The following is a 20,156-nucleotide window of genomic DNA, read 5'->3' on the forward strand; positions in this document are numbered from 1 at the left end:
GCTCTGTAGTGGATATCTACGATGAGGTGAGGTGGTAAAGGAGGAAGAGATGCTCAAGGGAGGAGATGGAGTTACAGCGGGGCTCCCCGCTTGCTGGATCTCACCAACACACCAGCTCGCATCCCTCACTGAGTCCCTACGGACAGAGCACCCCTTCGCCCGGTGGCACATAGGTGCCCCCATCATCGACGGCTGGTGCCGCCGCCCGACTGACGCCACAGCCCCGGGCTGTATACTCCCAGCGTCCCAAAACCCAGCGCCAGGCAGGTGCGCCTTGCCCTCGTCACGCCCCTGGGGAGCCCCCGGCCCCCGCCCGGCCCCCGCCCCCGGCCCAGGCTCCGCCCCGTTTCTGGCCTGACCCAGCCATCCCTCGGCCCCACCCAGACACCCCCGCTTTCTCCTGGCCCCGCAGGCTGGCCAAGCCCCTCCCCTGGCCCCGCCCCGCCCCGTCCCGCCCCGCGCAAGGCTGTGAGCTAGCCGGAGGGCAGCGGGCATGGGGAAGCCCGCGGGCGGGGTCAGGGGGCGGGAGCTTCCTCGGCGCTCGGGGAGAGGACCGGCGGCACGCGGGGCGCTGGCAGCGCCGGAGTACAGCGCGGGGAGCGGGCAGCCAGGATGTTTCTGGAGCCCCAGGTAGGGCTGCGGCACGTGGCAGGTGCAGGGCTGCGGGTCGCGAGGCGGCGACGTGGGTGCGCACGCAGGGCAACCCCTCGGTTGCGGTAAGACCGCGGGCCGGGGGTTCTTGCGCCGCCGAGAGCTGGGGGAGAGGTGCTGACCTACGGCAGTTAGTGAGACCATCAGGAACCTCTCTGGCCCCGCTGGGCTCGGAAGGAGCCTGCCCTGGGGAACCACTCCCTCTCCGTGTCCCCACGGGGGGCACCTGCTGCCAGGTGGGCGGTGCCAGGGCTCAGAATGGGTGGATGGCTCAGGCTGCCACTGCCCTTCCTGGCCTGGCTTGCTGATGCCAGTGATCGTCTATGGCTGGAAGACACCTGCAAAGCTAGTGAGGGTCCCTGTGGGGTGAACAGGGCCAGGGAGGCGTCCTTGCTAGCCAGGACGGCCCTGGATCCCTTTTGAAATCTGGGGGGCACAGAACCACCTGTGGGGGTTGGGGTGGGAGAGGTGGGGGAGAGGAGGAGATCTGAGAAGAAGCGCTCGTGGGAGGTGTGTATGTGTGTGTGCCATGTGTGGGCGAGAGTGAGAGTATGTGAAAATGCAGGCGTGTTTATATATGGGATGTGTACGTGTGAGGGAGAGAGGGAGAGCGGGAGGGAGAGGTGTGTATGGGGGCAGGGTTGTGCCTGTGTGGGCCCACAAATGCCTGTGTATTTAAGGAGAGTGAGCTTCAGGGTGGGGCTTCAAGGAGTGTGGGCTCCAAGGTGAGGGGCAGCTTCCTTCCTGCAGGAAAAAGGCGGCTGAGATCAGGTCCTGGACTTAGTCCTGAGCACGAGGCAGGACATTGCGTTTCCATGGCTGTTTATTAGAACCCAGCCTTGGAGACGGACTGGCAGTGTGATTCGGGCACAGGGTGCTGCCCCTGCCCCTTAGCATGAAGCTGACCGCACAGACGTGGGAGCTCAGGTCCAGTGTGGGTAGGGGGCACAGAAGAGGGCCCCGGCTGACCTGGCCAGCCCCCATTAGCCGAAGACGCAGGACGCGTTTGTTTCTTCATTCACCACTTACTCAGCACACATTTATCGAATACCTGTTGTGGGCAGGTACTGCGGCTTCAGGAGGGACCCAAACACCACAGTCTCTGTCCTCATGGAGCTCCCCTTCTAGCAAGTGAGACTGGGGAAAAAGCACGAACAATAGATGCAACAGGAGGGGAGCCTGGGTGGGTCGTTGGACGAGCATGCGACGACGCTTGATCTCGGGGTCGTGGGTTTGAGCTCCATGTTCGGGGTAGAGATTTCTGTTTTTTTGTTGGTTTGTTTTTTGGTTTTTTTTGAGTAGAGATTTCTTAAAAAAAAAAAAAAACAACTTAGAAAAAAAATAAATACAATGCAGAATATTGCATGGTGGTAAGTGTTAAAGAGAAAGAGCAAAGCAAGAAAGAGGAATAGGACCTATGGAGGGTATGTCGGTCAGAATGGTTTAGGTTATCTGCAGAAATAGACCCCCCACCCCGCTGCCGCCCCGCATCCAGTGGCTCTTAACAGCAGAGTGCAATTTGGACCCCGCTCCAAGCCTTCGTCATTCAAGGCCCCAGGCTGCCAGGCTCCGTGGCAGAGTGGAAGAGAGGCTCCTGCACTAGAATGTTCTTGTCTCACCTGTCACTTCTACTTGCTGCTCTTGAGTGAGATGAGTCACATGGCCCCACTCAGTGTCACTAGGACCAGTAATGACAGTCCTGTCCAGCCTGGCAAGTAGGGCCCAGTATACTGACCACTGTTGTGGGAGTGCTGTTTGTGCCTGGGGTAGGACAGTTACGGGAGACATCAGCATGTGGGACACATGTATGAGGAGCTGACAGAGGGGTAGAAAGGAGGTAAGTGGCAGGTGGAGTGGAGGGGCACACCAGGAGAGCGCTAGGCATGGCTTTGAGCAGGAAGCCGCCTATGTGTCCAGAGGCCAGACACTGGTGGCTGGATGTTAGGAGGGCTCATATCCAGGGGGTAGCAGTGGAGGAGAGAAGAGAAGAGCCGATCCAAACACACTCTGAAGTAAAGCAAGAGGACTTGCTGAGGGCCGAGGTGTGTCACTGGGGACAGAGAGAGGCCGACTGACACCAGGAGGGACATTGCCCACAGCAAAAGGTGGGAAAGGATGCACGTGGAATGGCTGGGAGTGGGCAGGAGGCAGAAGTGGCTTGGCATCCCCTGGGGAGATGTCCCCTCGCCGTGGGTGGGCAGGCTGGAGCCTGGGGAGAGGTCTGGCATGGAGGGCTCCTTTGGAGCCCCAGCTTGCCCTGTCCTGTGGGCCCCTTGCTGCCTCCTGGCCATACTGCCTACACCTGTGCCTCCTGGCTCAGGACAGCCTGGCCCTGGGCCCAGCCTGCCCCAGGCCCCACACCACCATCTTGCTGGTTCTGCCCGCTGGGGTGGGGGCCCTTTTTGTGAGCTGCACAAGGGACAGCAGTGTGGGCTGAGGTAGCTGCAGGGTCTTGTGCTGACCTGGCTGCTGCATGCATCAGGGACTGGCCAAGGGCAGGAGTACTGGGGACAGCACTGTCTGCAGGTCCTGTATCCACTAAGCACTGGACTGCAGTGGTGTGCCTTTAAGGGCTAGGCAGTATGGTAGGCTGCTTCGGGGAGAGAGGCCTGCGATGCTCTGGAACGGGTAGGGTTTGACACAGAAATGACATGGCCTACGTTGGAGCTGGGGTACCTCTGGAAGCTGCCTGAACCCACCATACCTCTGGACTTCTGTGCCCCGCCCCTCCTTCAGGGAACCACTGGTGAGTGAACCGAGGAGGGCTGGGTCTGTCAGGACTGCTGTCTCCTTGCTCTTCCTTCTCCTAACCCCTCGTCATCCTTGGAAGTTCATCTCAAAATCGCCACTTCCAGGAAGCCCTCCTTGACTTCTTCCTACAGTTAGTACCCCTCCCTGTGCTTCCTCAGCATTCAGTGCAGACTCTGGTCCTGAGTTGTTTGCCCTGCGCTGTGGTGTTACGTCTGTCTGCCCTGGCAGATACTGAGGTCTGTGGGTTCTTCCATTTCCAAGTGTGCGGCACAGGTCCGTAGGGGCTCGTGGATGTTGGCTGACTAAGTGAGAGAAGGAAGGAAGGAAGGAACAAACATGAGGACTGAAAGGACCCATGGAGACCGCTTCGTCCTGCCTCCTTGTTTTACACATGGGGACCCCGAGGCCCGTAGTAACCTGGCTTACTTGAGTTCAGCTAGGAGGTCAGGGGCAGAAGTGGCTCCCAGACCAGGATGCCTCCACCATGCCAGGTACTAAGCTCGCTGGGTCATGGAGGGTTCCAGGACAATGGGGGGTTCCCAGAGAAGGACAGGTTGGGGGGCCCTTGGGTGAGCAGTCAGGTGGGAGCATATGCATGAAGGCACCAGAGTTTCGGGGACTCAGGAGGAAGAGGGCTGCCAGGGCCAAGGACTTGCTGAGGGCCGAAAGGGTTCTAGAACCTTTGCTGTGGTTCTTTGCCCTCTCCCCTCAAAAGTCCTGGGGCTTACAAGGACTCTGGCCCTGTGGCCTCCTGTCACATGTGGGGTTTCTCTGGCAAGTCCACTGTCCTGCACCTCAGCCTCCAGTGGAATAATCCCGCCCTCGCCATCCTGCTCATACCCGCCTGCCTGACCAGGGGCCAAGCCCACGGCATTTCCCAAATGTCAGTGTGGCTGCCACACCAGCCGCCCCCTGCCTGAGGTGGGGCTAGCGAGTATGAGTCAGAGGACCCCCGGGGCCAGCTTCTGGGTCTCCCTTAACCCTTAAGAGGTCGCTATGCCAGGAAGACACGTGGAAACCGGGTCTCCAAGGTCAAAGGCTGTGGCAGCACCAGGAGCAGGAGGAGCTGACCTTCATTCTGGGACTAACTGATCCCAGAGCCTGGCCTTTCCGTGAGCACTAGGGCTGTGAGCAACGTCCTTAGAAGAGGGCTGGCAGGTTCCCAGAAGAGGCTGGAAACCAGCAGTGCCCGGCCCAGAGAGCACAATGGTATGGATTACGGGTGTGTGGTCAGGAAAGCATGTTGTGGGCCAGGTAGCTGACAGAGGTGGCTGACCTGCATGGATGTTGTGTCCCTGGCTAAAGGCTGGGACACCTGCAGGGCTGGGAGGTACGCCTCTCCCTATTCCTGCTGCTCGAGTGAGCGTCACAGCCCCTGCTCCACATAGACTGAGTGGGGATATCTTTGGGGACAGGGACACTTGTACCTGTACCTAAGGGAGGTAGATAGGTATGCTATTCATTTTTTAAAAATGTTTGTTAAATAATTGATAAGTGAACTCTCTCTTACTAGTTTGAACAGATTTTCAGTTTGGCTTCTAGAAAGCCTCAGAAATTAATCAGATTATCTGCACATAAGGAACATTCTAGCTCTTCATTTCTAATGTATCTTTTATTTATTTTCTTATCGTATTGTGTTTTCTGAAAGGGGTAAAGTGACATTTAATAACGGCAGTTGTCCTTGGCTTGATCTTCATTTTAATGAGAAGGCCTCTAATGTTGTACTAAGTCTGAAATTGGCTCTAAATTCCAATAGATACTCTTCGTCATGAACAGAATACTCTTCTCTTTCATTAATTGCCCAGACAGTCCACCAAGAATGGATATTAAATTTCATTGAAAGCTTTCCTATATCTAGCAAGATCATCAAATTCCTTTCCTCCTTGGACCTATTAATGTGTTGACTTATTAGCTTTCCTGAGCTAAATCATCCTCATGTTTCTGGAATAAATCCCACTGGGTCAGACTCAATTGTGCTTTAAAATGCTTCTGCGTTCATTCTCCTGATAAGTTGCTTAGGGTCCTTTTCATCTATATTCATAAGTAAGAATTTATCTGTACTTTTTATTAGGGGACAGATTTGTCACATTTATAAATCATAGTTATGTCAGCTTTGTAAAATGAATAGGAAGGGTTTTCAATATGAATTGCATAGTTGAGATAGTTTAAATATCATATAAAATTATCTTATTCTCCGAGGCTTAAAATAATTCATTTTAGAAACTGTCTCAGCCAGGAGTTGGTTTAATTTTTCCCTGCGGTTTGGTTGGTTGTCAACTTACTTTAATTTGCACTATGGTTATTGGTCTTTTGGGGTTTTAAGCATTTTCGTCTATTTTGGTTATTTATATTTTCTAAATAATATCCCCGTTTAAAATGCTAACATCTTTTAGCACAAATTTATGTAGCTGATTCTTCTAAAGCTTCTTCTCCATCTCTGAGGCTAGATTCCCTTTTTCATTCCTATTAGCTGTATTTTTGCATCTCCTCCCTCCCACCATCTTCCTGCCCTTTCATTCTCTCCCTTCCATCCTCCTGCTTTCCTTCCTCCTGCACTTTCTTCGACCCTTTTGTTGATTAGAACGGCCAGAAGTTTTTCTTCCCATTTTGTGTTTTCAAAAGAAAATCAGCCCTTGATTTTAATCAGCAAATTCTACTCTCTATTTCATTAAATACACTAATTTATCTTTCCGTAATTCCTCCTGGTAGTTTGCTTTGCTATGGGTGTGTTTTGTTTGGAATCTCTTTTTAGCTTTTTGAGTCAGTGCTGAGTTCATTTCCATTTTTTTTTTGTTTGTTTGTTTACTTAAAATATATCGAAGTCTATGAATGTTTCTCTGAGAACAGCTTTGGCCATTTTGAATTTCCTAAGGAGTTTTCTTATAAAGGTTATTTCTCTGATGTGTCTGTAACTGGAGTTTTGATTGCCTCTTTAACACAGATATGATTTAGGGAAGTTTTTTCAATCAAGTGGGTAGAGTTTTTTGGTTCATTGTTTTTTTATTAGTATCCAGCTGTTGTGTTAAGTTGTGTCCACAATGTTTGGTCACCTGTGTGTTTCTGTTTGGGGGCTCTTGTGGAGTTTCACTGGTGATAGGATGTGTGAACAATGCAGGTAAATATGATGGAAGAATATGGCTTTCTGTTTTGACAGCACGGTTTCCATGTACTGTCTCTTCATGCTTCTATACCCCTGGGTCAAGGGAATGCACTGCGCTATTTTCATTCCTTTCTACCCCTCGTCTCTGGGTATCCCCCACTTGTCAGAAATTGTAGAAGGTTCTAGTTGTTGTTGCTGTCTGGTCCACGAAGGGGAGCTCACTGCATTGTGCTTGGGCTTGGACCGGTGACCCATTTTCTGGGCATAGCAGGGCCCAGTCTCCTGCTCACTTTTCCCTTTCAGCCCTTGGCAGAAAGAACCAGCCTGCAGTCAGGAGATGTGGCTAGGCCCCCAGTGACCTCCGGCTGTCCTTAGCCTCCTGGTCTGTACCTCATTTGGAGGGTGCTGTGGAGAGGTGCAGGATGGCCCAGCAGGGGAGAAGCTCCTGTGAAAGTTTCATTGATAGTGAGGTTGCTGCGCTGTCTGAGGAAGGTCCTGAATCCCTCCCAGCAAGGGATTCTTGAGGGCACATGCATGGCTGGCCCTGGGACCCTGGCCTGACCATCCCCCTCTGCCCCCCAGATCCAGCCCAGCCCCAGCACAGTGCTCATCAGGGCCCTCTCTGCATACTCTAAGCAGGGAGCTCCACGTGGCCCAGGCTGAGTCCATCCCACAGGGTGCCTGCTGCCTCCCACCTGCCTTTGTCTTGTACCTGCTTGCCGTTCTCCTGAGCCTGTGCTCATGGTTCTAGATCGTGGTGGTCATACTCACCAGGCTTCAGATCTCAGCCCCCACTTTGGAGCTTGTAAGATCTGGTTTGAGGACGTAGCCCTTACAGCCTTTGTTCCTTCCTCTGGAAAACGGGATGACAGCATGTGTAGTGCCTTGTGTGGGGAAGTGCGTTGCCCTGGGGAGGGATGGAGGCTGTTGTGCCCTTGGTATTCCTGGGGGCTGGCCAGGTTCTGGGCCAGGGGACATAGCAGGTGTGTACAAGGGAGCGTCCATGAGAAGTCGCACAGGGAGTGGGAAACTTTTTGCTGGAGGGTCAAGATATGTGTCTTGGTCCTTTTAAGAGGCTGTGGCCAGCGGACAAGGCCATGGCTCTCTGGGCCCAGCAGGGAGCTGGGAGACCCCCCACCTTCCACCCCGAGGCCGGTACACAGAACCCTTCAGCTTCTGGCTCCTGCAGCACAGAGGGGTCCCAGGGGTACCCCTAGGGGGTGTCTGCCAGGAGGATAACAATTCAGGTAAAGGAAATTGATTTTTATTTGTTTTTAAGCACAAAGGAAAGTCCTTGCTCAGCCTAATTAGATGTCATTTAAAAATAAAGGAATCGTGTGTTCTTATTTTTCCTTACCCCAGCAACCCCAGGCAGCCTTGGAGGTGGAGCCTGACACTCCCTCCTGGAAAGGTCTGGGCCACGGCCTGTCCCCCACCCCACACATCCACACTGAGGGACCCAGCCTCCCTGCCCCTCAAGGACCCTCAGCTCTGATGCAGTCCCCTCACTGTCACCCTCCTGGAATTTGGGCTCTTCCTACTTGATGGGTGGAGTCCTAGTGTGAGGCAGGCTCTGAGTAGGAGCCCCTTAGGTGGGACCCTAGAGGAGGGAGTTCAGTAGACATGGGCACCTGTGCCCTGCTCCCCTTTGGGGCACCTTGAGAGGACGCCCAGAGAGGACAGCACTGGCTCCCAAGTTGATCTCAGTTTGCTCACTCTCCTGTCCCAGCCTGCGCCCGGCTCAGCCTCCGGAGTCCAAGCCGCCTGCGTGCAGGGGTGCCGGGGTGACCGCTGTGGAATCCAGTGGAGTGGGCCCAAGGGGGAAGGAGGCCAGAGGAGACGGGGCTGGGGACGGGGAGGCCCCAGGCATCCGCCCCCGGCCCTGAGGGCCCTGAGTGGCCCGGGTGGGAGGCCAGCATGCCAGCCAGCCGCCCTGTAGGAAAGGGCAGGGATTCTCTGAAATCCTACCTGCTCCGTCCCCGGGCCTCTCAATGCTCAATAATGGGATGGTTATTGGTGGACAATGACATTTTGTCCCCTGAGCGGCCACCAGAAGAAGCTGACTGGACAGAAAAGGAGAAAAGAAGGAGGAAAAAAAAAAAAAAAAAAAAAACGAGGAAAAAAGCCGGGCTCGGCAGGATTTGTATTTAGGAGTGTGAAGAGGAGATGGCAAGATTCCTTCACTCAATTCAAATAGTATTTGGTGCTAGGAAGGAATTCAGAAGGGGGAAAAAAATAGAACGTGCCTCTGTAACAAACCTTTAATGATCAGCATCGTCCCTAGGCTGGGCCTTTGTGGAGGCCTTGCCCCTCAAGGTGTTGGCTGGCTCTGGTTCCCATGGCAGCCGTCTCCTGGCTGGGGTCCGGCTGCGGCCCTCCGCCAGGCCCCAGGACGTCCCCGCCAGGTCTGCAGGGGACAGGAAGGTAAGCTGAGTTCATGTGAAAGATTGTCCTCCCTTGCCAGACAGGTGGGAGTGGCAGGGGACTCCCGAGGCCCAGCCTGCAGGGATAGGACCAGCCAGGTCCTCCCAAGGACCTCCCTGCCGGAAAGTCCATGGTGGTACAGAGGGAGGGCGGGCTGAGGACCCATGCACAGGGGTGTGTCACCCCTGCCAGTCCCGCACCTGGGGCGGGGGCCAAGCAGCCACCCTGAGGCCAGAGCCAGCTCTGAGCCCCACTTGCCAGGTTAGTGGATCTGTTCACCTGGAAGCAGGAAGTAGCTTCTGTCCACTTTCTCTGGTGGCCAGGAGGGGCCTGCTGCTGTCCTGGGCATGGGGAGGTGAAGGGACCCCAGAGGTGGTGTCAGGGAGAGGACAGCACCAGCCCCCATAATCTGTGTCTAGGAAGGCAGCAGGTAAATTTGATGACAAGTCCACCCAGTTTGGCAGGTACCGCACACGTCCTGAGCAAGGTGGCCTCGTAGTGTGCTTACTGCCACCCATGAAATCGGTATTGGAGCTGCTGGTTTTTCACAGAGGACAGGGTGGCCCCAGCTCGTGGAGTGGTCAGACCTCACTGCCAGTCCGCGGGATGCCCATCTCCTGCTTGCTGCCAGACCCCAAATACTTGCGGCACGTGGCCCCCGCAGACAGGACCAGGTTCTCTGGCGCTTTAGGGAGACACGTTTCAGCTCAAAGTTAGGAAGATCTGAGAGCTGGGGTTTGGGGAGGTGAGAACAACTCCCAGGTAGGGAGGTCTCTGCCTTCAGGGTGTCTGAATTCAGGCAGGGGGCTGCTTGTGCCCTTCTGCTATTGGGGGTGGTCCTCTGTTTCTGGGGGGAGCAGCTGGAGGTGGATGGGCAGCAGGCCCAGAGGAAGCTGCTTCCCAGTGGCCCAGGATCTAGCCCCCCCCCTGGGCCAGATGGCTGGCCTGGGGCCGGAGCAACGTAAGGCTTGTGGGGTCTTGGCTCTCGGGAGCTCTTGTACCTGCTGGAGTCTACGGGAATGACTGTGAGCTAAGCAAGCGGACTCTCTCAAGCAGGAGTTATCTGTGCCCTTTGCAGATGGGGCCCCAAGAGCTTGGCCACTGGTAGGTCACTGGGCCGTCTGCCCGAAGAGCTGCCAGCGCCACCTGGCCCCAAGTGGGGATGGAGGCCGCCTGAGAGGGTTTGAATTCCCAGTGCAGGGAAGCAGCCTTACCTCTAAGGACCCGGAGGGGGAAGGAGAGGTGAAAGAGGGAGGGACACGGAGCTTGTCATGAATGACAGGTGCATTAGAGAGTTGGGCAGAGCAGGGAGGACAAGAGAGGGCAGGTGGCTGTACTTGGGCCGGGTAATCCTCCTCCCTCTGTCTCCCTTCAGACCCCCCCGCAACCCCTCCTCTCCCCACTCCCTGGCTGTGGGCACGGTGTCCCCAGGGCCAGGCTTCCAGCAGTCCCCACCTCCCCCAGCCCCCCAGCCAGCCCAAGGGTCTGGCACGTGACTGCTCCCGGCTAGGCTGGGCTCTCTGGCTTGGATTTTTCTGCCAGTTAGTGGGATCCGGGGTTGGGGGAGCCCTCCGGATCTCTCCCCCTCCCCCGCCACCCTGCAATGAAGATTGGATTGCGGAGCCATGGTTCGGTGGCTTGTGTGTCCACTGGGGCCCTCCAGCTTTTGCTGCCATTTTCTGGTCTGTGGAATGAGTTGGGAAACAGCAGGGTCACAGGATAGGGGACATTTAGTGGGGTGATGGGGAAACTAAGGTGGCCCTGTCTCTGCCACCGGACCTGTCTTGCTTGGGAGCTGAGGCCTTGGTCTGGCCTTGTGCTTCGTGGTGGGAGGGCATGCATTTCAACAAGCATTTCATCTACAGGCTGGATTTGTCTTGCAACCTCCTACTTACATTTCTCTGCTGTGTAAAGGGAGGGTTCCTCTCAGCCGATTCCTCTCCCCAGTCTGCACCCCATGGGGGTCACCTTCAGATCCCAGGAGAGCTTGCTGGTGGGGTGATTCGTCCTGGACAAATGCCAGAAGAGTCTCCCATGTAGGCAGGGGAGGAAGGCAGGGAGGACACCCTGCCCGCGGCAGCCCGGCGTGGAGTCACATTTTTTTTTTTTTTTTGAAGATTTTATTTATTTATTTGTCAATGAGAGGGAGAGAGAGAGAGATAGAGAGCGCGTGCACGCAAGCAGGCAGAGTGGCAGGCAGAGGCCGAGAGAGAAGCAAGCTCCCTGCCCGGGAAGGAGCCCCATGCGGGACTCGATCCCCGGACCCTGGGATCATGACCTGAGCCGAAGGCAGCGGCTTAACCGACTGAGCCACCCAGGCATCTCCATAGAGCCACATTTAATGTGGCTGAAAGAGAATCAGGAAATATTTGCTTGGAAGTGAGCAAGCCAGACATGCTTCAGGGAAGATTTCCAGGGAACCAGTGGGATGGTAGGGCTGGTAGGTCTTGGGGCCTGGAGACCTTGGCACTAGCCCTTCCCTCTCCACTTCCTTTTCTAGAAGCCTCCTTTAGAGGCCAATCTCTCAACCTGGTTAGGTCCCCATCTGCTCGGTCCCCACACTCTGTCCCTGTCAGACCCGTGACAGCTCACCCATTTATGTGGATGGTCAGGCACGGTGGCCACAGTCTGCTCCCGTGGGGGCCCCTTGGTGGATCCCCAGGGTCTAGGCCGGTCTTTGGTAACATTTGTAGATGGATGGATGGATGGATGGGTGGATGGGTGGGCAAGGAGAGGGTTCTGTGAGACACCCCACCTCCTACCACACCACAGGGCAAATGATTTTAGGGAAGTAGACAACCCTAGAAGGGTGATGGGGGCCTGGCCTAACCTTGGCTGCCCCACATTCCCCAGCAGAGCTGGGGCTCTGTGGGTCTCTGGCCCTGGTCCAAGTAGCCAGCAAGATTTTCTCCCCAGTTGCAGCCTCTGAGTGCGAATGGGGTTCCCACTTGCTCCCACCAAGGCTGGATTTTTCTGGAACTGGGATGGAATAAGATAGCTCACTGGATGCACTTATTCTGAAATCTGTGCCAAAGGCTGCCCTCTCAATTAAGTGGCCCGCCAGGGTGGGGTGACAGGGCTGGTACCCAGCTCCCTCCAGGAGCACTTTCTCTCTCTCTCTCCCTTCCTCCCCTCCTGTCTCTCTGTCTCTCTTTCTCCTCCAGCCAAAAGAGGGGAGACTGGCAAGATGTGTAATTTTCAGTTGCTAATTGTGATGCCCTGCAGCTTGCTGAGCTAAAAATAGTCTTCGTTTTTGTGGAGTAGGTTAAAAAATAGAAGCCCACGTGCTGCCTCCGAAAGAAGCATCCCTGGCAAAGCCTGGCAGGGGTGAGGACGGCGGGGCCCCTTCTGCCTCCTGGTACGCCCCTGGGGACTCATGCCGGCTGGGCCCCAAAGGCCATTTTTGTCCCTGTTTTCCAGGAAGCTGGGATTCTCAACCTCGCATCAGTGGAGGAACTTCTGGTACCCCATCAGTCCCTGGAATTATATGCAGAATGCCGTCGGAGTGGGCCTTCATCCACATGTCCAGGGCAAGGGTCTCAGCCTTCACCCAACGCTGGGGATCCTGTCCCAGTCAGGGCCACTGATGAGCAGAAATGACAGTCCTGAGAAGGAGCAGGGCTATGGGGCAGACGTAGTCACCGCCACCTGCCTGGGCACCAGTACACAGGTGTTCTCATCTGAAACGTGGGTGTCTCTGTGCCACCCCCTGGGTTAGGGGGCATTGCAGTAAGATGTGTGATGCCCAGCCTATGGCTGGGCTCCAACTCCTGATGACAAACACCCGACGATTCGTTAAAGGAAAGCTTATCCCTGCTTCTGTGTGTCTCAGAAATTTCCAGAACTGCAGACTCCACCATCTGGAAGGAGTCCTAAAATTCTGACTGCTCTGGGAACCTACCCCAGTCCGCCCCTTCAGAGTCAAATGGAGGCCTGACACTACTTTTGTCCTGCTGTGCAGGGAACTGTCCCCTCCATGGGCGCTTGTCCCCACTCTCGGCTGGGGCAGAATTGGCTCTGGCTGAGGTCAGCCGGTTATCTTTCGTGTTCCTCCATTAGTTCCTCTGGGGCTGAAGGAAGTGCTTGCTTCCTGCAGATGCCCTGGGTCGGGGTGGAGTCCCAGGACAGGGCTTGGGAGACAGAGCTGGTGTGGGGAGCTCAGCGTTGGGATGGGCCACGGCCCCTCCTGGGATGAGGCTCCGCCCACATCTGGCCGCTCTGAGTGAAGCCGCTGGGGGGCGCGGGCCAGCAGTGAACTGGAGGCTCCCTCTAGGGCTGGGAGGCTGGAGATGAGGGCGGGTTCAGGTGGGCACATGGCCATCTCCAGGAAGGTGGTTGGGGCTGCCCGGACAGCTGTGAACACGGATGGCTCAGTGCACGGATACCGCAAGTGACTGGATGTTTCTTTAGATTCAGGGTCCTTTATAGAGTTTTTGTCTAGAGTCAGGGTCCTCCCTGAGTATGTTCAAGTAAACTGTGACGACGTCAGCTCCTCCGCTGTGGGAATGTTTTACAAGCCCGTGGGGGCAGTGTCAGGCTTCCCCCGGCCTTGCTGGGGAGCTCAGTACAGGAAGCAGGAAAAGCTTGCGGGGGGGTGGGGGAGGGTGACCCTTAACGAGGCCTGGGCGGACAGGGGTGTATGGGACACACAGTGTGCGGACTACCTGGTTGCCCACAGCAGGCTCTGGGTTTCGTAGTGAGGCCCTGGCCCAGAAAGATCTGGGCCTCCGTCAGAGCTGCAGCTCCCAGAGGCCTGGGGGTTCTCTGGGGAAGACAGCAATGGGGTGTGGTGTCTGTGAAGGCCATCTTGGGCCCTGCTGGAGTTTGCAAGTAGGACTGTGCTCCAGGTCACAGAAGGTGCACACAGGTACATGGGCATGCCTGTCCCTTCCAGGGGACGTGTGGCCAGACGCAGATGCCCCCCTGTGTGTTTTGCAGCCCTAGGGAGGGGCATGGACCCTGCCAGGCTCGTGTGTAAACGCCCCATCAGGAAACACCATGGCAGTGAGTGGCAATTCCATCTCTAGCTGAGGTTTCTTAAAGAGGCTGCAAGAGGGAATTTGATTCATAATCTACAGAAACCTCCTAAAAACCCTTTTTCCCCATCTCTAGCTGGTCTCTTGGGGGCACTGGGGCTGCTTGGGTTCTCCTCAGTCTCCACAAGTTTCTGAGACTGCCCCCACCTACTGTGCTGTCCTCCCTCCCTCCCCCCCCGCCCCGCTGCTGGGGGGCCCTCTGGCCATGCTCTTGATGCTTTTGTCAGGGTGTGTGTGTGTGTGTGTGTGAGCGTGCAAGAGGCGGGGCAGCTGCGGGTACCCAGAAGTGAACTACTTCGGCTGAGTCAGCTGAATGGGGCCTTGGGTCCGAGTTGCACGGATGCAGAGCTCCAGACCGTACCCCGCGGGAAGCCCCCTGGCATCCAGGACCAGGTGCAGGCAGTCCTTCGGCCGAGCAGAGCCCAGAGAACGGGGTTTACCTTCTGTGCTGCGATGGCCTGGTTCTGCCTGTGAGCCCTTGTTCTGCACCAGAAACCTCCTGCATGCCCACCCCGCTGTGAAGTTCAGGGACCAGTGCCCTGTCCCATAAGCTCAGCCGTTGTAGTCCTGGCGAGGGGCACAGAAACAAGACAGACGGACGCTCTTCTCTGAGCCTGAGCCATAACTTCTATGCCAGCATGTACTGGGGAATATGGTCCCAGGGAAACAGGAGGGAAGGAGCGGGGAGCGCATGGACACGCGGGATGCTTTCTGAAAGGAGTCCATCTCACTGGATGTCTTTGGAGAGGTTCTGTAAAACTTTGGTGTCTCCAACAGTCCCTCTGGACTGAGGAAGGGGAATTGACTCTGCCTCCCATGACCCGTTGATCCGAGTTCACCCCTGGGGTGTAAGCTGGTCCCCACTGAATTCTGGGTTGTGCGTGGGGTCGGGACGGATGTGCAGAATGTGGCCTTAATAAGATCCTGCAGCTGAGGGCAAGAGGCATGTGGCCTGCTGAGGGTGTGAGGCCCTGGCCAGGGGCTGGAGGTTCGAAGTGGTGGCAGCCAGTACTGGCCACTCGGTGTCACTGAGGCCAGACACAGAGATGGCGGTCCATGGTGGCATCTAGCTCCACTCCTGGCAGTGCTGGCTTCCATTTTCTCATCCAGCCCTGACCATCACCCTGCCAGGCAGGTGGGGCAAGAAGCTGTCTACCCAGCTGACAGCAGGGGAAGCGAGTCTCTGAGCAGCTCACAGTCTTCCCTGTTGTCCTCTAGCCGGTGTGTCTCCTGACGCCGTTCTGGACTCTCACACAGAAGGTCCCAGACCTGAAGCCCAATGAAAGGACCTGGGTGGGTAGGTGCGGGTGGGTGGTCACGGGTCGGGGTGTAGACAAGGAGCACTCAAGGAGTGGAGTTGAAGGAGACTGGGTTTTCCCAAGGTCATGTCCCTTATTGGACCATGGAGGGGGAGCAGGAGTGAGCCCTGGAGCAGGGGTAGCTGCAGGACCCCCCTGTAGCCACTTCTTTTTCTGGGGAGCAGCAGCAGACATGCCAGATGGAGCGGAGTGGTGGGGGAGCCCCGGGAAGGGGCAGAAAGATGGAGAGGTCAAAGGCGAAGCCTCCTGGACACTGCAGAGGGTCGTGAGGACTCCGCCTCGGCCAGGCCGGCCCTCCCTACCTGCCCCCATCCCATGCCAGGCACGGCGGTTCCACTCTGCAGGGCAGGAGCAGTGCCCTGCCTCTCCCCCGTCCCCTGTACCCCAGCACCGTGGATCCCCGACTGTCTTTGAAACTTGGGGCCCCGGTGCAGGCAGGACTCCTCCATAGATGCCCCCAGAGAGCAAGTAAAGTAAGGCAAGCCTGCGCGGGCCAGGCAAGCGCTGGGCCGTGGCTGCTGCCCCTACTCTTGGGCCAGGTCTCTCCCGCCTGCACCTGGGACCAGCCCCAGGGCTGCCCCTGCACCCACCTGGGACGTGGAGAATCACTTGGACCTGCCTGTGGGCCGAGTGCATCTGTAATTGGAGGGCGCTTGCCTTCCGGCCGGGGCCTGAGAGGAGGAAGAGCTGCAAGGAGGCAGAGCAGGGTTGGGAGGTGGGGGTGAGTCGGTCTCCCCCTCCTGGAAATAGGCTGCTGTTTTGTGTGGGCGGGGGGGGGGGGGGGGCGGGCTCCAGCCTCGGGCCCTAAGGAAGCTGGCGTGGAAGGCTGGCTCACCCAGGCTCCGTCCTCTCCTGAGCTGGGCCTGGCCTCAAGAGGCTTCCTGCGCTCTCCCCACAGTGTCCGCAGCTTCCCGTTGTGTCTGGGTGTAGCCAATGGCAGCCAACGGGAGCGAGAGGCTCCCTGTACCCCCTGTTCCCATTTTCACCTGGAAGAACTGGTGAAAACTGCCCTGGCCCGGCAGCACCCCCAGCCACGTAAGTCAGGATTGCTGGGTGGTGGGGTGGGCAGGGGGTTTGCGTGAAGCTCTGGGTGCTTCTGGCTCAGGCCACAGGGCTGACCCTGGGGAGGCAGACTCTCCTCCCCACAGGCAAACACTCTCCAAGGCGCCAGGCTGGGGCTGGAACTCGTGCTGTGTTTTCGCGGGGCGCGGGACGTAGGTGTTGCCGGGTGGACCTTGCTTGGAGCCCAGCTGCTTTCAGAGAGGATCGAGAACTCCCGAGAACGGGTGGTTTCTGGCTCTGGACTGCCCACGAGTTCCCTAGTGGTGCTGCTGTCCTGGTCGGGCACCGCGCAGGCCTGAGAGTGTCCGTGCAGAGTGGGGCCTGCACGGCCCTGAGGCCCTGAGGCCTCTGGGGTCCTGCGTGTCTAGAACAATTGGCGCTTGTGTGTCCTGGGCAGCCCTGTGGGGTGCCGAGCAGGCACGTCTGTGGGAGTTGGCTCCTCCGGGGTGGGGAGGGGAGAGCATGTCTCGCGTACAGCACTTTCCACAAGTGCCCGTTGCATCCTCCCAGCAAGTCTCGGACGTAGCACACCCTGTGCCCATTCCATGGGTAGGGAAATGAAGGCTCTGAGAGGTTGAGGATCCTGACAGAGCTCCCAGTGGCCAGGCCAAGCTCAGGGTCAGGTCTCCTGGGCTGCCTTTGTGGCCATCCTGGCACTGCCACCATCTAGCTGCATGATCCGGGCCGGTTACTTCATCCTTCTGTGCCTTGTCCTCATCTGCAGCATGTGGAGAATAATGGGTTTTGTGAGGGTTCTTATGAGGATTAACGAGATGATTCAGTGCTAGCATTGGTGTCATTGACACCAATGGACCTACTCAGCGGACCTACTCAGTCTGGGCTTTGTTTCTTATTATGATAGTGCTTTTGCTATGACTCCCCTGCCCAAGACAGGAGCCCAGATCCTGGGGGCGCCACTCAGAGGGGCACTTCCTTGAGAAGGGGGCGGGTCGGGGACAATGGACACATAGGAGTATGGCCACTGATGGCAGTTCCTGCTCTGCTGGGAAGGGAGAAGAGGACGCCATGTGCAAGAACAGAGGAGGCCAGGTGGGGTGGCCAGCGGAAATGCCGGGCAGGTAGAGGGCTTGGCAGGGGTTGTCCTCATCCCCACTCAATGGCTGTGGAAATTGAGGTGGGTTAGACTTGGCCAAGGGCAAGGAGCTGGCTGTTGCAGAGTGGGATTCAAACCCAAGGGTGCTCTCTTTGCCCAGTTGGCGCTGCACCTGGAGACCCCTCAGTGCTCATGGCTGGGGTGGGGGCTCTGTTAGGGGCTGAGTGGCCCCCCGGGACTCCTGAGCTCAGGAAGAGAGGAGTACATGTAGGCAGGGAGCATCCCCGGTTGGTCCCTGGGCAGGGGAGATGTTGGCGTGGACCCTACAGCTCCCTGCTGTCTGAGTGGGTTCCAGGCCCTTGCTTCAAAGCCTGCCTTCTCAGGGGACTCGTGGTGGTGGCTGTGGCTCTATCCACAGGCCCAGCCCTGGGCTTCAGACTCTCTAACGTGGCTTTATAAAAAGGGCTGATTTCCAAACTCAGCCTCTTTGTAGTAAAGAAAATGAAGTTATTTTAAAAATGACAAAATGAATGTACCATTTAGACAAGTTACCAAATAGCTTACAAATGTGTAGAATGGAAAATGAAAGTCTCCTTCTCCAGGTCCCTTGCAGTAAACTCTGTAACTGGTCTGTGGTGGTGGACGGCCACGTGTTTCTGTGCGTTTATGTAAACTCTTGTTGATGTCATTGAAAAATAGGCAATACAGGATCTCATGCAGTTGGGAAGTTCAGTTATGGGGTCCTGAGCCCAGCCTGCTGAAGGAAGGGCCACCACCCCAAGCCAAAGGGATGTGCCTTTCCTGGTAGCTCCTTCCGTGGCTTGCTGGTCTGGTCTGGTCTGGTCTGGATGTGGGTGGGGTGCCCTGGAGGACTGAGACCCCCCGTGAGGCTGAGGATCCTTGGGGGAGGAGCAGGGTGAGGACTCCTGGGCCATGGGCAGGGGGCTGCCTAAGACACATGGATTTGGGCAGCCCCCAAGATGGCTTGCTAAGACACAGATCAAGGACCGGGCCTGCGTTTCTGACTTGGCGGGTCTGGGGCAGGGCCTGAGAATGTGCATTCCAATGTGTGTTGAGGGGTGTGTTCTGTGAGTCTGAAGCCGTGTCCCAGGTGGGGCAGCTGAGCCTAGGGACCAAGAGCATTTCAATCCCTCGGGCTTTCCTTGAGCTCTTACTCTCCTTCCAGAAGATTTTTTGAGAATTCTAAGGCACCCTTCAGGTGTTTGGCCTTAGCCTACGTTATTTGGGCGGAGCGCCCTTTTTCGCATGTGAAGCTCGGCTGATGGGCTGTAGGCTGGGAGTCGGATCTCATTGTGTGGACCTTGGAGCGCACTGGCCCTGGGCTGTATCATGACAAAAATAATCATGACTACCGTTTGCTCGCACAGTGGGGAAACTGAGGCCACATTGGCTTAGAAGCTTGCCCCAGTTTGGGTCAGAAAGCAGGCCAGGGCTGGAGAAGCAGCAGCAGCGGCGGTGAGCACCGGGAAGCCCACGGAGGGTTGTATGGGGAGGCAGCCTCCAGCGCTCTGGAGGTGGGGCCGTGCAGCTGCCTGGAGAGGTGGGAGCCGGGCCGTGTGCCTGCTGGCTGGTGTTCACCAGACACGGGAGCTAGCACAGGAAGGTGCCCGTTTGTCCATTCCTGTCCTCTACGCGGGGTGAGGGTGGGACAAGCCAGTAGCACAGGCCTCTCAGCTGCAGGAGGGAGAGAACTCATGGGGCACCAGCTTTCGAGGCCTCGTGGCCAGTGTGCCTCACTGATCCCCACGTGGCACCTCCCAGGCACAGCTGCCGTGGGCAATGGGAAACTGAGGCCCAAGAGGGCTGTAGACTCTCCTAGGCCTCAGGAAGACTTCCCCTAGAGGCTGTGTTGCAGTGGGAGGTGGGCGCCCTCATCCTCCTGGTCATGCCAGGCCATTGTGAGTGGCCCCAGTTTGGGGGGCCACTGAGCAACCCCAGGCTGCTGACACATATATCTAATAGGCGTTTCAAATTCAGCATGTCGAAAAGCAAGTTCCAGGTCTTTCCCCAGAACCTGCCCTCATGCTCTTCCCCATGCTGGTCACAGTTCTCAGGCCCAAGGCCATCCTTCACAGCATCCAGTGTCAACCCTGCTCTCCTCCTCTGCTACCACCTGACTTCAGCAGTCTCTTCCTGGAATATGGCAAAACCCACCAATTGGTTTTCAGATCCCTCCCTCACTTGGTCTGCACATAGCAGAAATAGTGACCTTCACTCTGAGTCAGGTTGTTGTTGTGCTCAGAGTCGCCCTGTGTCCTGTCTCACTCAGAGGAAGAGCACATGGCCCCCTAGTCCCTGGTTGTGCATAGTCTGGTTTGTTTGTCCTCAGCATGTTCTCTCTACTTCTTCCCTTCAACATACACTCACCTCAGGACCTTGGCACCTACTATCCCTTTTGCCTAGAATGTTCCTTTTTATTGTAGGATGCTGCATGACTAACACTATCAGTCTATGGGTACCATCAGTCTAATGGTACCTTACCTGAGACTGCCTTGACCACCCCTACATTGCTTCATGTTCTCCTCCATAGTTTCTCTTCCTCTACTGGAATGTAACCCCAGGAAGCAGCGTTCTGTGTGTCTAGGCTCCAGCAGTGAGGCCTGGTATGCACAGAGCAGGTGTTGGAGAAACATTTATCAGACCAGTGGCTGGCGGGCTGCCGAAGAGCCTGTCTGCCCACCCGAGCTGAACTCTATTATCCACCCTTGGGTGGGGTGCCCCTCCTGGCCCTGCTGGGG

The 20,156-nt window shown here is 56.7% G+C and overlaps 1 protein-coding gene across 2 annotated transcripts in view; it reads left to right on the top strand.

Moving 5' to 3' along the window:
* Positions 1-521: 521 nt before the first annotated feature.
* The window catches only part of RASGEF1A (RasGEF domain family member 1A), a 41,845-nt gene continuing 22,210 nt past the window's right edge, over positions 522-20,156 (top strand). For both annotated transcript variants that reach the window (XM_059398058.1, XM_059398059.1), the window contains exon 1: positions 522-630. In XM_059398058.1, coding sequence (XP_059254041.1) covers positions 613-630 — 18 coding nt within the window. In that variant the 5' untranslated portion in view covers positions 522-612. The remainder of the gene's footprint in view (positions 631-20,156) is intronic.

This window comes from Mustela nigripes, chromosome 4, assembly GCF_022355385.1.
Source record: "Mustela nigripes isolate SB6536 chromosome 4, MUSNIG.SB6536, whole genome shotgun sequence".
NCBI classification, from domain to species: Eukaryota; Metazoa; Chordata; class Mammalia; order Carnivora; family Mustelidae; genus Mustela; species Mustela nigripes.